The sequence below is a fragment of the Phyllostomus discolor genome, chromosome 6 (assembly GCF_004126475.2).
Source record: "Phyllostomus discolor isolate MPI-MPIP mPhyDis1 chromosome 6, mPhyDis1.pri.v3, whole genome shotgun sequence".
Lineage (NCBI taxonomy): Eukaryota > Metazoa > Chordata > Mammalia > Chiroptera > Phyllostomidae > Phyllostomus > Phyllostomus discolor.
The window spans coordinates 68,215,144-68,231,459 of NC_040908.2; the positions used below are offsets into that span (position 1 = coordinate 68,215,144).

The 16,316-nt window shown below is 47.8% G+C and overlaps 1 protein-coding gene across 16 annotated transcripts in view; it reads right to left on the reverse strand.

Moving 5' to 3' along the window:
* Positions 1-16,316, reverse strand: part of INPP4A (inositol polyphosphate-4-phosphatase type I A) — a 132,701-nt gene that overhangs the window by 35,638 nt on the left and 80,747 nt on the right. For 8 of the 16 annotated variants that reach the window (XM_036030082.1, XM_028514513.2, XM_036030080.1 and 5 more), the window contains exons 5-15: positions 16,192-16,310; positions 13,477-13,593; positions 13,142-13,221; positions 11,536-11,647; positions 11,238-11,328; positions 10,629-10,776; positions 8,102-8,232; positions 6,294-6,398; positions 5,731-5,839; positions 3,494-3,511; positions 480-663 (exon numbers count right to left, since the gene is read on the reverse strand). In XM_036030082.1, the coding sequence (XP_035885975.1) occupies positions 480-663; positions 3,494-3,511; positions 5,731-5,839; positions 6,294-6,398; positions 8,102-8,232; positions 10,629-10,776; positions 11,238-11,328; positions 11,536-11,647; positions 13,142-13,221; positions 13,477-13,593; positions 16,192-16,310 (1,214 nt within the window). The remainder of the gene's footprint in view (positions 1-479; positions 664-3,493; positions 3,512-5,730; positions 5,840-6,293; positions 6,399-8,101; positions 8,233-10,628; positions 10,777-11,237; positions 11,329-11,535; positions 11,648-13,141; positions 13,222-13,476; positions 13,594-16,191; positions 16,311-16,316) is intronic. The other 8 variants (XM_036030083.1, XM_036030081.1, XM_036030078.1 and 5 more) reach the window with 2 other exon arrangements.

The following is a 16,316-nucleotide window of genomic DNA, read 5'->3' on the forward strand; positions in this document are numbered from 1 at the left end:
ATGTATATTTATATATTTTAAATCAGGACCAAATTACCATTAACTAAAGGCTGATTTACTGATTCTATACAAGCCAGGCCAGTAATATTTTATTGTTCTTATGTTGTACCTGTACAATAATTCACTTTCTTTTTTTAATTCCAAATCCAACAGAATCATGACCAAAATTTTCTGAGTAGGTGGTTACTAAGAAAGCTGTGGAACTGGCCCAGGTGTAAGTGACCCCCTGGCACTTGCTGGGAGACACTTCTTCATGAAGCAGCAGCTGCCATCACAGCCCTGAGCTCTGTCTTTGGCCTCCCCTATCCAGGTCTGTGACCACGGGCAAATTACCAACCCCCTGGACCTAGTGGGAACTAGATCTGAAGCCAGATCTTCAAGACCATCCCAACGTCACCCTTTGTGTGAATGGCTCTGGGCACACTATGCCAGAAACCCAAGGGAGCCCTGACCCACCACAGCGGTGCAGCCCCTTCTACCTTGTCTGCCAAGATGGCGAGTGTCCTTTCGAGGCCAGTGGCAGACCTGTCCTTGGCCGCCCTCGAGAGCCGCTCTGCGTAGTAACTCACTTGGGTTTTCAGGGTGTTGATCTGGGCGATAATCTCCTTGGCTCTGATGATGTCCTGTGGTATGTAGACAATGGACTGGCAGCTGGATGAGGTACTAAAAAGGGTAGGAACAGATCCTAAGGGGTTCTCTTGAATCGATGAAGCCGGCAACACCCTCCCAACCCCAGCCCATGACCAACACAAAATAAAGCACTGTTACTCGGGAACATTCTCCTGGACTGGGTGGTGGATGGTGCACAAAAGTAAACCTCAGGAGATCATCTCTACCTGTGTGATAGAAGCTTGAAATATTAACATACAATTAAGCTTTCTGTCTATATTTGTCTGCATTGTCTTTGTACCATGCATGTGTGCCTTATGTGCAGGTGTTTTCTTTTTTATTGATTGATTTTAGAGAGAAGAAGGGGGGGAGAGAGAGAAAATAAAAAAAAAAACAAAACATCGATTTGTTGTTCCACTTATTTATGTCTTTACTGGTTGCTTCTTGTGTGTGCCCTGACTGGAGATCGAACACACAACCTTGGCTTATCAGGCCGATATTCTAACCAACTGAGCTATCCAACCAGGGCCTGGTGTGTAGGTATTAAATCCAGAAATTATCCAAATGCTCATAATTTTTCACCTAAGAACCTCACCTGTCAAATTCTAAGGAGGACTAAGTGGAGACATGGGGTCTGCCAATGCAAGAAGGGGTCAGTTTATCACAGCAAAGGAGACTTTCATGAGTGCTCGACTTTGCCAAAAGGATCCTCCATTTTTCCTTTAGGCCTGCCCGTGCACAAGTCCCCAGCTCTTCAAATTTCTTGCGCATACCTCCCTCCTGTGTCTGACCCCAGCAAATCCTCAGAAAATTGGCCTTCCTCCCCTCCCTGCCCACTCCAGAACTTCCCTACTTTGAAAAAATAACACCCCATCAGTTGAGGAGGTAGAGACATACCAAGCCAGTGTCTGGCCTGGATGCCTCAAACCTGGCTCTTGTCAAATCCAGGAGCTTTGGAAACCTGCTTCTCTCTCCCTCCCTGCCTCCTGGACACCAAGCAGCAGGTAAATCTGGGATCTGAGATCAATGCTACAGCCCAGTCACTGCCTTGCACAAATAAAGACCAGCCTCTGGAGAACCAGCTCAAAATCCCAGCTGTATGTGGCTGGCATGTTTGGCCCTTCAAATGGAGACAGTAAATTGCATGTCTCTCAGCTGAGATCCCAAATCAACCCAACATTATAAATTGAATTTTCAGACCATGTGTGAAAGCAGAGGGGAGCAGGGAGGAGGAAGATAAGGCACCAATGCAGAGGTCTCCCCCACAATTTGAAGTCATGGGCTCTGGCTGGAGTCGGTGTCCCACGCTTCATAAAATAAGGGACCCTAACTGATTCCCTCAGAGCTGCCCTCTGAGTCTGAGGGAAGAGAGTGAAGGTGGAGAGCTGAATTCTCCATCATTTTCCCTGTAGATGGGGGTGATTTGGGCAGGGCTGAGAACCTCCCTCAATGGGCTCTTTCCAGGGTAACCCAAAGGCGAGTCACCAAGAAACTGCCCTGCCCCTTCCCTGGATGAAATAAGGGTTGAACATGCAAAGAGCAAAACCCAAAGCACCCCGGAAAGAAACCACACGCAAGCCCACACACCACAATAAAGAGGACGGATTGCCAGCAGCCCATGCAGCAGACTGTGCTCGAGCCTGCGTGGTCTGACAAGGGTCAACCACAGCTCCATGTGCACATGACGCCTTTCCAATCTGCAATCACTCTTCCCAATGAATAGCTGCCTATTTAAGACAATTTGGTCTTAAAAATACAACCTCAAAATAGAATTGAAAAAGCATTTATTCCTCCCAAGTCCTGATACTTAGAGAGTACATGTAGTGTATGTGTGTGCTGCGTGCAGACATGCATGTGTGTATGTGTGTGGCTATGCATACTTTAACAAACACATACCCCCCACACCCAAGAAAAGCACCAAGCCCACTCACCCTGTCCTTCAGTTCATGTCCTAATAATGGGAATCTGGGCCTTCTGCACAGGAAGGACATGAGTAGACCTCACAGAGCTGCTGTTCAGGGTGAGCATGACTGTACGAGCATGTGTGCCCAGCTGCCTAGTCCTAAACACGGGGAAGGTGAAGAGGCCCTGGGCTGGGAGGGGTGTTCCTCAGGACTGCCTACTGTCCCATGTGCCCAGCAGAGCCCAATGCCTCAGGCAGGGCCCAGCCACAGCCTGAGCCTCAGCAGCTCCAGGAGGGCAGCAATTCCAAAGGCCTGAAGATGCCTCTGGGGCCTGTCACCCAAAGAAATGTCACTGTGAAACCCCCATTCTGGCCAGGGCAAGCATGCTGGGCACCACTGGGGGTCCTGTGGCAGCAGTGGGACCCCCAAGAAGCAGACATGATGGTTTCTGGCTGCCATCTACTCTTTGGTGGAAAAAGTCACTTGGTTATTGTAATTCTTGGTAAAACTGACAACAGTAACACTTTAAAAAATATGAATAAACTGTTAACTACCATGAACATGTGAACTGCCTTTACTGTCGCAGGAGGTGATGGTGAAGTGGGGACTGAAACAGCCTGACATTCTTAACAAAAGAGCCGGAAAGAGACTCCTGGCACATCAGTGGCCTGACATCCCCGCATGGGGGACTTGCTGGCCTGGGCTCTCACGCTCCTGGGAAAAACAGCACCAGGCCTGCACTCGGAGTGAGCACAGCAACTTAGGGTTGCCAGACTGTGAAGACACAGCAGCAGACTGGAGACTGGCTATTCATTATCAAAGAACATTGCAGTTGGAAGGAGAACTGTTTACGAGGCTTTAACAAGGAGCCCACAGTGGCACCGAGGGTGAAGCACCTCTCAGGGGAGGGGACAGCACAGGCTTTCTCTGCATGAGAGCAAGACCCAGACAGACACTCTCTCCACAGACAGAAAACTCACCAACACTCCTCAAAACTGCTAAAGAAAAGAACCAAAATGAAATATTAGCATCTGTTAGCAAACACCAAATGCAAAACAAAAAATTAAAAAGCCAAGTTATCTTTTGTCAAAATACTTGAATTTGCTTTTTGAAAGACTATTTACTCATGAGTCCCATGTGCTCATTCATTACAGTGATGCCAGGGCCTGTGCTTACGCCCAAGAAGACATTCCGCCGGTGGGCAAGGTACAGCTGCACCGAAAGGAAAGTTCCAATGATGAAAACCATTTCTACCAGGGGTTTTATGACATTAGTAGGAAATTAAATAAAAATTCATATTACATATTCCAAAAATACCACAAAGGCCTGTTGGGGATAAGAAATTCTGAAGCTAACACACAGAATGATCAGGCATCGGTTTGCCAGCCTTTCTGACACAGACAGCCAAGGGGGTACCCCTCTTGATTGGCTTTTCCCCCGAGGGCCCCAAGCCACCCTCAGATCTCCTGCTCACACCCCACACAGCCACATACGATGGCATGACAGACACATGATCTCCACTGGCTGTGCAGAATTGTCATGGGGACAGGAAGCCTCATAGTTGTCACAACGTCCAGAGAAACACCCATCAGTGAGTCCCCAGGCAGGTGTGGTCACCTGGCTAGTCTGAGCAGGAAAGAGCCCTTAGTGGGGATGAATCAAGGTGGAGCAGGCTGTGTGGGGGCCTCTCAGAGAATGTTCTCCCACCCAAGGCTGAAACTCCCCTTTCCAACCAGGCCCTCTCTTGTTCCTCCTTCTCCTGTCTCCAGGACTTCCCTGCTCAGGGCAACCTGTGCTCACATCTGAATGGTGACTCCTCACACTACACTCTTTCACATACCTGTCCCCTCTCCAGCCTTGGCTCCATGGTCAGTGACACTCCTAGCTGCACCCCTGACCCCCTCAGCCCACTGATGGACCACTGCACCTGACCTTTCATCCATCCACAGTCCAGTCCAAGGTCAGTTTGCTCCAGTCATGTTCTGACTCCCAGCCATGGCCGCAGAGAGCCAGGCAAGGGTGCCCTGGCTCCAGCACCTCCTAACGCTCTCTTTCTGACCACCCTATGCAAGTCCCTTGACATTCCTGAGGCCTTTGCTTCACCTTCCCTCAAACTGTTCCATTCCCAGTGATAAGTGTGAACTTTCAGCTCCACATTCTGCAGAGGTTATTCCACTAAACCTTCAGCTTGCTCCTTCCCACCTCAAAAATTTGTCTGCAACCTCAGCTTCTTCTCATGTCCCTTAATTGCCTGGCCCTACCTCTTTCCATCTTCTCCAGAACCTGCTCCATTCATGTTCTCTCCTGTCTACCTCATTTGCTTTTACCTTTCCTTTCAGCCTGAATACATGCTCACATCATAATCATCCTCCCCAAACCTGAGACCTTCATCCTCTATTTCACTGTCCAAGGATTTTACAGGACCATCTATACTCACCACCTCCACTTCTTACACTCACATCCCTTGATCTATTTAAATCTTGATGGATGACATTCTGGAAGATCACCTACCACGTGTCCAACTCACCAGCTTGGAGTTACAACTCTCCCCACCCCAGCACCCCCACCCCGTCATCACTATTCCATGCTCTGCAACACCCTCTGTGCTTGCTCCCAAGCACAGCACTGATTGCTCCATGCCAAGAGCTTCTCAGGGCCAGGCCTAGATCTGACTGCCTGCACCCTGGCACCAGCACACAGCCCCATACTGAGACTGGCTCTTCCCTTGCTCCTCTCCACAAAGCACTGAAGCACCAGGCCTCCGTACCTCCAGCGTCTCCTCACTGTGTGCTCTGCAGCGCCCTTCCCACTCACCGGCAGCTCAGTACGGTAGATGCAGGCAGCCCCTTGAGCCTATTTTAAAACTGGGACTGTTTACCCACAGCAGTATCCCCCAGAGGGCACACTTTGGGATACTCAACTGACTGACCAGGGACTCTCAAGGACAGCTAAGCCAGCAGTGCACACAGGGCAGCCACCAAGAGCACCACTTTCAAGGCAGAGTTCACTCTGCAGGGCGGGAGTACCGATCAGGCAGCCTCCTCACCCACCCAGCTCAGTCACACACACCAGAGCAGCATGGGGCCGTGAGGCAGCCTCTCTCACCACGTAAAAGCAGACTGAATGGCTGGATGTTTTTTTGGTCATATTCTGACTTTTTTAACCTAAGAAGCATCAGACAGCTGTACAAGGACCATGAACACCTCAAAGAACTTACTGTTTCTTGGTTTCTTCAAATTTGTGCAGCTTTTTGCGGAGGCCTCCTGACTTAAAACCTTGGCAGTGTGCTGCTGGCGCCCCAATGGTGACGATGTCGTAGCTCTGATCTGAATGACAGAAAGCGCTCCTCCGTTACTCTGGGCTTGGGCCTGTGGACGAGCCAGCTACAGGGATGTGCACACAGCTCTGAGTCCTGACCCTCTACCCAGCCCCAAGCAACCTGTGCTTCCCTTAGTCCCACTGCCTGGGCTGTCCGAGGGCCCCTGCACATCCCAGGGTGCAGCCACATGGGGCTGGAGGCAATACTCAGCCTACATCCCTCCCTCAGAAGGATGACTGACGGGCAGCTTTCTGCCACAGAAACTCAAAGGAGGCTGGATGGAGGAGAAATACGAGGAAGGGGTTTGTGCTCTTTAATGAACATTTTACAAAGGTCCTATGATGTGTCTCTTATCTGAGCTGCCCAGCAGGACACACAGGCAAGGCTGGGACAGATATGGGGTAGCACGGGGAGAACAGGAGTGTGATGTGATTCAACAAAAGGAGCAGAAAAAGTGTTACCTGATCCACCATCGTCCTGAACTCTCATCCTTTGTATGTGCAAGTTTGTGGGAACAAATTCCAACTTTTTATCTGCTTTCAAACTGCTTGCTTTAAATGAGGGACCTAAGAAACAGAATATTAGAAAACAAAGGTCACCAACATGTATCCCACCTTCAGGAATGGCAAGTAGAAAAGGGATAGTTTGCAGTGCTGCTCAAAAGGCAGGGATGTGCTGGTTGTGGCGGAGGCAGTTCTGAGTTGCCTAGGAGTACATCTCGTTCCCAGAGAGCAGCTGGGTGAAACACTGGGCAGGGGCAGCTGGATGGCCGGGAGGCTGCTTCCGGGTGCTTAAGTGGTGAATGGCACCAGGGAGAAGCTGTTTCAGAAGGCGATGGTGACAGTGCCTGCCTACCCACAACTCAGCTCTGAACTGAGAGGAGTGGCCAAAGCAGCACATCTCAATTCTGAAAAATGCTGAAAAGGTCTGCTCACCACCCCAGTTCTATCAAGATGAACAGATGCGAGACAGCTTTAATTACGTCCCTTGTAATTTAACACAAATTTAAACATATTCTCTTCTATATGCTTGGGTGGTTAAGGAGGCTGGATGATGTTTTGTAACAAATGTCCACAATCTCATTTCTATGGTCAGAATCCATAACTAATTAAGTGAGGAACTCCATGCCTAGAAAAGAAAGGGATTGTAAATTATACGGACAATCAGAAGGGTAGAAGAAATAAATATTGCAGCTTGTGAAGGAAGGCGAATTTATTTTGCCAGTACACAAAATATAGAACAACCACTGTCTATTCCACATTTTACCACAAGAGGTTGTTCACTAGATACCAGCAGCCTGGGAGCCTGTTAGAACTTCAGAATCCCCTATCTGCCATTAACAAGACTCTCTGGGTATATGACACAGTGACATCTGAAAAGCTCTATTCTAGAAAACTCAAGGCTGTGTGGGTGTCAGACTCTCCCAGGTAACAGGCATCCAATGTGGGCAGGACCCTGATTTGTTCTTTCAGACAAATGCTGCCACTTCTCTTAGAAATACACTTGGATCTGTTCTTCAGGTTCAGAGCAAACCCAGGGCACTATCATCTTATCATCCCTGCATCTGGCTTCTTCTCAGCCAAGTTCATATGTCCATACAGTCTGTGTCAAAACTACATTAGGGCTTATGATTTTCTTTCAACTCTGAAATTTCAATAATGAAGAGGAGGAAGGAAGAATCTAAAGATAGAGAATAAAATAATGAAAAGCCAAAAAAATTATATAAGAATAGTCTTTTAAATCTTCCCTGAGAGTGTTCTGGAAGTCAAATAGCATCTTTCAAGAAAAGGTGAAGTGTCTGGACTTCATTCTCCTTTTGAGCCTTAAAATGAAGAGTTCCACTCAGTTTTTATGTTCAACACGAGTACCACTGAATGTGTAAACTGGGAAATCTAGAAAACTGCTTTGTCTGATGGCAAACAGTCTACATCCTTTTAGGCACCTCACTGCCATCAGACCCAGATGCAGGAAGAACATGAACCAGCAGCCTGTAACTTTGTCTGTCCTAACGTCCACCCCACAGCGGTCGCTTTGGCAGATGACACCTTGGAAGGAATTTTCAATGCAATTCACAGATTTGTCTTTTTAATTAAGATCTGAAAAATCTAAATATTAAAGAATTCACACCTACATGAGAATCTATTTTTAAAAATCCATTAGTGTCTGTCAGTGAGAATATCTGAGCGATTTTGGGTTCCAGATTTGCAGGTGGGAGAGAGTGCAAATGGAAAGAGTGCATGCCGAGATGAAGACGGGACCTGGTACCCACCTTTGTACTGATGAAGGTCAGTCAGATTCTCCTGGTACGTGAGGATGATGGTCTGGTACTGAGTGACGATCTGGCGCCGGAGGCTCTCCCAGCAAGGGGATAGCTCCCCCAGCTCCTCCAGTTCACACACTCTGCAAGCAAGACACACCCATCAGGCCATGGAGCCCACTCACTTCCCTGGAGAGGCACAGAGAAGACCAACCCAGAGAACCAAGTGTACATGGAAGAGTCACCAATGCCAGGGAAGGCCCAGGCAATGTGGCCAGCAGGTGCACAACAGACCCTCCAGAAGGAAGGGCTGCATGCAAGGAAGACCACGGACCACATGGCAAGTGCACAGGGAAGCTTTTTATAGAAACTCAGTCAAATGCTTGAGGCAAACTAAGTGGAAGAGTGGACAGGAGAACAGCTCTGCCATGGCCCCGACACGCTGGCTCGTATCACAAACCACACAGGCGAAGGCTGAGTTGCAGCCTGTCTGGGTCCGGGCAGAAGAGAGCGACGTGTCCCTCCCCACCCCTCCCCGACACGAGGGGCTGGGGGCCATGAGCCACTGCCCTGATCTGTTACCTCCACAAAAACAAAAGTCATATGAGAACTGAAACATAAACTTCTTACCTCAGAGATAAATAATAGCTACAAAATCAGAACAAAACACAAGATAGATTTTGGGGGGAAAAAAGGATAACCCTTGCAGAAAGGTGGGGAGCAGGAAAGTATAAAAGGCCAAAACTCATCATTTCATAGGAAATCGGTAGCTAATTCCCAACACTGATTGTAAGTGCTCCACACACCTATTCGAGATGCAGCAGTCAGAGCGACAGCGGATGACAGTGGCTGCTTCTGGGACCAGGAGGTCGAGGCCTGGAGACTTATGTTAAAGCCTGTGGCACTATTTGGCTTTTTGTACTGTGCACATTTTCCTTTGAGGAAAGAATTTTATAAAAGTTTTAATTTTATAAAAGCTTTTAGGAATCTACTAAACTGACTGATGTTAAAAAAAGTTGTACTATTTAATTATTAAATTGGCAAAATTAATGTAAAAGCACACGCAGTGCAGGCCAGGCTGTGGGGTGTGGGGTGGGAGATCAGCATCCTCCCGCACGAGGCCCGCTGGCCCCAGCCTGCGGTCGGCTCACACGCACAAGAGCCAGACTGTCTTGCCAGGACGGCCCTTCTCTCTGGATGTCTCCTGTGCTTCATGTGGCTGCTTCTTATGCTTCTGATGTCAGTTTAATGCCACCATCTCACACAGGTCTGCTCACAACACCCTCCTCTCACAGCCCCCCTTCACTTTCCGCTGGCACTTTCTGGGGCTCTCTACATAGCCCCAGTTGTCTGTTAGTGACTGTCCTCCGTGGTCTGTCTCACTCATCAAGAAACCTCTGCACTGAGCACAGCACCCGCCTCACAGGATGAAAAGCAACACAACCCTCAAAAGCAAAGTGCTTGTTAAATGAACACAGCCTCTAAAGTTATAGTACATACAAGTACATACCTAGTACAAATAATGGGAGACTATGTCCTAACTAGAAATAAGAAGAAAAGAGAAGATATACAGTAGCTAGGTACATAGATATAAATACAAAAAGCTAAAAGAAAAAAATTAAAAAATTAAAGTACAGATAAAATACGTACAAATAGAAAACAGTTCTCTGCATTTCTTGCCAATTTTCTTTAAGTCTCAATATTTTTTTAAAGGTTTTATTTATTTTTAGAGAGGGAAGGGAGGGAGATAGAGAGAGAGAGGGAAACATCAATGTGTGGTTGCTGGGGGTCATGGCCTGCAACCCAGGCATGGGCCCTGACTGGGAATCGAAGCTGCGATACTTTGGTTCGCAGCCTGCGCTCAATCAACTGAGCTACACCAGCCAGGAAGTCTCAATATTTTTAACATAAAAATTTAAAACTAAATAGCTCTATTAAAACAGTCAGATTCTGGCTGTATTGTCTTCTTTCACACTTCTGTCGTATTGTTCGTAATTAACATTTTATGACAAGGAGCAGTACTGACAGTGTAAGGCAGGTGGGAGACAGAGCTTTCAGGGCCCGGACCACCTCCCAGGCTTCTCTCTGCCTTGGGACCAACGACATACGCTCTGAGCTGGAAGGTGCTCCCATGGGTCCTACTTAACCTTCTGGAGCCCGTATCACTGCAGCTCTGCCCAAGGAAACTACTGACCCAGGCAGCCCTAACCAAAGAACAAACAGCTGTTTTTAACTTTCTGAGACCAAATGAGAGGTGAAAGGAGAGGGAAAGAGCGCATGTACCAAGTTCTGGGCACACATCTGGTGCTCAAGGCACATTGCCCTGTGAAGTCCTCACAAGAAACCCCAGGACACAGATGAGCAAACTGAGGCTTTGGAAGCCCAAGCCACAGAGCAATCAAGTGGCAGAGGCTGGGTTTGCCATCTGGCCTATCTGGTGCCAGTGCTCTGTCCACCACACACGTTTAAGAGCTTTCCATAAGGAAAAGGGTACATGACATGGGCGTGGCAGGTGGTCAGCCTCTCCACTTGGCCTCACCTGGCCGCATCTTCTTCCAGCAACAGCTTCACGAACTGCCGGGGCACGTGTAGGGAGAGCACGCTCTCTGCCATCTGCTCCAGGATCCGCAGGTGGTTGCCATCCGTGGTGGGGAAGCGGTACATGCGGCAGATGGCACCACCGAACACTGAGGTGCGGGAGACAGAGGCTGTGTGGGAGCAGGCCACAGACCCACGCCAGATCCTCCCCCCGGCCCTCAACGGTGCTGACACACTCAGTCTCCTTACTAGTCATCTCAAGGAAATTAAACATTTAAACCAAAAACCCACCAGGTGACTGAGCCTCAATGCTCTTCCCCTAAGACATGCAACCTTCTTGTCCCAGAATGTGTAACTAATTCTCAAGTGTAAGGGCTGGGACAGTGAGGCTGGCAGTCATTAAACCCAATGCAAAACAAGACAGTGAGGGGAGGGAGAAAGCCCCTTCCTGGGAGTACTGCCAACTCTTTCTATGCTGGCAAAAAGAACACAGCAGAGAAGAGACCATCAGGGGCATGGTCATAGCAACCACAACAGGTGGGTTGGAAAGGGTGACTACGGGCCCAAGTGGACACTCTTGAGAGTGGCCTGAGTGGAGGAAACTGTTTACCCGATTTCAGTAAAGTATCTTTTCGCAATGAAGCATATTTGGATCGTATTCCCAATGCTTCGGTCAGGCTCTCGTCAACAGGCAAGACCATCTGGTGACATGTATAGAAAAGCACAAGAAAATCATGACTCAGATGAGCACACAGCACTCAGGAGAAGTGGTGGCCTACAGACGTCATGGAAAGATGCTTAGGATTAACGCCCACCATCAGCACTAGAATAAATATGAGGGGGGACCCAAAAACCTAGAATTTATTTATGAAGAATTGTGTACTCCTTCTGATGGAGGGTGTGCTTACCCTCCCATTGACGGTGTCCAGAGACCGGGTCACTGGAGGCCGCTGATCTGACTTCTCCTCCATCTGCCAGCCAATGACCGTGATGTTACCAACACGGTCACTCTCTGCAGACCTGCAACAAGGAACATGCTTTGGGAAGTGGTAGCATTGAATGTGCTTCATTTTCTGCTTGAATCTCAGCCATCCTGGGTCACCAAGGGGCCCAGGGCATGCCAGGACCTGACCAGCTGGTCAGTCAGGCAGCATTCACTGCATGCCCAGACTCCAGAAGCAGCAGACAGGAAACCATGGGGATAGAGAAGAAGGGACAAAGCTCACAGAGAAGTGTGAGCATGCCCAGTGAAGCCAAGGGAAGGGGCCAATGCTTGCTCCCCGGGGCTGACCCCTGCCCCACATCTCAGAATCAGGACTGGAGAGTACCTTCTTCTGGCAGCTGACCCCTTCCTGCTCTTTCCCACCTACCCTCAAGCTTTGATTTGCCCAAAGCCTAGCCCTGCACCCCAAGTCAGCTGAGGTCACTCAGAGCTTCCCAAAGCCTCTGAACCCTGACACAATACAGCTGATGCCGGTCCAGCCCTGGTCAGTTATACCCCTAAGATCCCTTGGGGGGCGGTGGCTGCCCAGGCCCATCTGAATCCTCTAGGGAAGCCCCAGGCTTTTTATTTAAGAGGCCTGATTTGGCCTCTTAAATTTCTAATTTTCATGTGGTCACTCTATGGCCTATTTCCTTTGGGACTTTCTCTTGTTCTTATGCCCAGAAAAGTCCTTTTCCCCACACTATACCAATGGTCATCTTTAGCTTTTAAAAAAAGGATAGTGTCCAATTCTTACATATAACTCCAATCCAACTAGAATTACTTCTGGTATATGATGTACCTGCATATTTTTCTCGAGGAGCCCTTTCCCCGACACAACCCCTCCCATTTTCCCTGAGTCAGGTGCTCGGTTCACACCAAGGGCGTCTGCAGGGCTCTGCCCATCCAGTGCCTGCGGCACTCCCATCACCACGCTGCAGAGTATCGCACCACCTAGCTGGTAATGCATCCTCTTTCTCAAAAGTTTCTTTGCTATTTTGGACCATATTCCCACTTTTCACTTTATTTTGAAAACATTAACACCAGTCAGGGTTTGGGTGGAAGTTGTCCCTAAAATGCACTTGGGAAGGTTTGCTATCTTGGCATCTTTCATCTTCCTTCCAAGGACACAGTGGGGGTTCCCCTCACACATACTTACTGGGCCCCAGGGACTATTCTACGGGCTTAGGGTAGAGCAACAAAGCAAAACAGACAAAAATCACTCTCCGGGAGCTGACATTCTATTGGGCAGGAGGCAGATACTATACGAACACATTTGGTTTAATAGACACGTGCCTAGGTTCTCCTTCAGGTCTGAGCCAGTGGTGCTCATTTTTCCTATGAAGGCCACATAGGGAGGCCACCCTCCCCCAACAGGCCCCCTGAGAGGCTGAGGTTCCAGTTTGCTTCAGTGAACAACCACTCCCTGCTAAGACCAGCCTCAGGGAGAGGCCAGGAAATTGGCCCTTCCCCATCAGTCCCTGGACCTCACAACTCCACACCCTTTTAAAGGAACAAAATTAAATACCAACCTTAGTGTTAAATGCAACCGATGATGCCTGTCTTGGAGCAGGTCCTTGACTATGAATGTCCCAGAGCCCAGTAAGTACATCTGAGGAAGAAGGAAAGACAGCCTGAGTCTACCTGCCCTGCCTCTGCTCCAACCAGCGGCTGGGCCCACAACACCTCTGACCATCACTGAAGGAGCCCACAGGGTGCTCGGAAAGAAATTCCCAGACATAAAGCCATGTGGGCAGCAGTTCATGTGCGAGCCAGAAGTGAAGGCAATCTCACGCTCACCTCTCACTGAGATGATCACAGCACTTTAAACAGCAAACAAAACCCTATGAACCACATGTTACTTAACTGTTCCCTGAGATCTGTCTTTGACGTCATACACGGATAGTTTGATTTGTGTCATCTGATTGATAAGGGAGTCTTGGAAGAAGGCAATACTGCTTAAAAATATAGGATTGTTGGTTCCCTAGAATGGAAAAGAAAAGAATCAGAACATGGAGTTGAATTTTTAAAGTAATTGCTCTTGAAATACACCAACATTTTCAGAACAAGAAATTAACAACCCTACCAACTTGGATCAACACAAATGCTCATGGTGGCTTCGATGGATGCAGACAAACAAAAACCTGCTTTTCAAGGAGGACGAAGGGGCCCGACAGACCGTGACCAGTCCAGACGCAGGGAATGGGCCTCCACCAAGCTGTGCCCAGGGTTTGCTCTAAAGGCTTCTCCTTAACACGAGGGATTTTATAAAATGGAAACAGGTGGCCCATCCATGTGTTGTTCAACTTTAGATGAGTGAGGTGATTGGATCTACTACTTTGGGCTGTTCCAATAAGATGTGCCAAGGTGGACAGAGGAAATGAATGGCTTAAATCATTTCTTATTTCTAGAATCCTGTGGGTTTTGAAACAATTAAGGCCTGACCTTTTTAAGACTACCTCTTTTTCTGAGGACTGCTAGTTTCTAGATCATAGGTGCTGTTTCCTGGTAGCATAGCCTTGTCCTCCAAAGCCCCATGATACCAAGTTCTCTTTCCCAGGCAGTGGTAATTATCTCGGCCAAATGGTTAGCAGTTCCGTGTGTACTTGTGTGGTGGGGTCTGTGTCTCTGGCTGTGTGCCCTCTGCAGCTCCAGACCCAGTCTCTCAGTCTGCTGGACAGCCCTCCCTGTCTCCCTCCAACCACCCCTGGCTAACCATCTCTGACTCCCCCTCCAAGGAGGCTACAAACTTGGGCATCCGCTTTGGTGCCTCGTTCTCATCATTCTCAACCACCCAATGACAATGAACTCTTCCACAAATCCTCTTTCACATGTGCCCCTTCTTGCCCCTCCTTTCCAGTGCAACCAAGTGTCAAGTCCCACTCCTACAACAACTGTCCGAGCCTGGTCAGGTGACCCTTGTATAAAAGCCTGCGCTGGCCAGCTGCAAACAAACTCTCAGCCTGCTGTTCAAGATGTCCCCCTTGACCTCCACCTGTGCCTCCTGCACATACCAAACAGGCTAAAGTTACCATATTTTGCCATGTATAATGTGCACATTTTGCCCAAATTTTTGAGGTAACAATAAGGATGCACATTATACATGGGTAGTACTGATTCCCTATCTATATAAATGTTTTTAATTCTTTAATTTATGCTTAGGTATTAAAAGTATAACTCTAGGAAGTAATAATGATACCCCTATGCAAATTTCTTGTACCTTGTATGTTCTTGTGTTTTGTAATTATTTGTCACATAAAATTTCTTGTATCATAAATTGTTCAAATGCCAAAATTCCCTCATAATATAAAAAACAAGTATCTAAATATAAATAAATAAATAATTGAATTTAAAAAATTAAAACAAAAGATTTTTTTCCTGAAAGTTTGGGCCCAAAATGTGGGTGCACATTATACACAAAGCACATTATACATGGCAGAAATATGGTACTCTCTAAGCCACCTGATGCTCCCTCATCGCTGGGCCTCTGCATCATTACCACAGAAATCTGCATTGCTCTGAACGTGTGGTCCCTCGACTGGAAGCAAGGGCATTATTTGGAGCCTGTAAGAAATGGAGTCTTGGGCCCCACCCCAGAGCTATGGAGTCAGAATTGCTCTAAGCGACTGTAGGAAGCCACCTCCAATCCTCAGAACTGCCTGGGAACCCATCCTCCTGGTGCTATCCTCATCTCTGACACCCCCCACACACATGCTGCTGGGTGTAGATGTGGACACATTCATTTCTGCCTCCTCCACCACAGGACTGTACACTTCCTGGGGGCAGGAGGTGGGGCTCAGCAGTCCCTGTATCACCCTCAGCACCCAGCACTGTGCTTCATGGGTGGGCAGTGCTCAAAAAAGACTTAGAAAACAGATTGTTGACTTGAACTTGGAAATAAGTTGATAAGAGAATAAAAAGGTCTATCTTCCAAAATGTAAAGTTAGGGATGAAGAGGAAGTGCAGTGGGAGTCTGCTGGAGCCTACCAGGCAGCAGATAATTCGCACCAGGACTGCACGGCGCCAACAGAACCCTGGAGAATCTCACACCAGCAACTCATACACTTAGTTTCACAACTTACACAATGTGCTCAATTAGCTGAAAGGCTTTTGTAAAATTCCCAAGGTGAATGCATATCATTTAATGTAAAAAGTAAATACATAACATACAACTAAAAAGGATGTAAAAATAAAACCCAATAAAAATAGAGGTATGTCCAGTAAGAGGGTTGGTTAAGAGTTACTCTCCAAACTTTGATTAATGAACACAATTCTCCAAAAGAAGCAGCGAACTGAAAGAGACAAGAAAGAATTGGATCTTACTTCTTAAAAGACAATCAACCTTATAACATCAATGTTCAAAAATAACCTGCCAGTAGCTGAGCAATAATTGTAAAGGATATGGCAAATAAAAATGCCATCCAGGAGAGTGTGATGAAAAAATATCAATCACTAAAAAGACATGGAAAATAGTAACAATTCACAGAGCTGTACAACAGCTCAGGTGCTCAGGTTGCTGAGCAGCCCACCCACTGCAAACATGGGGAGCCTGTTGCCGAGCCCCGGGGCCAGCAGCACCCACCTCAATGATTTCCGTCTGAGCATGCTTCGTCCAGAATGCCTGAGGAGGGGTGGTCACACTCACTGCTACAAAACTGTTTGGTTTCCGATCTAGTGATGGCGTATGCAGCTCACTGCAGGCTGTGG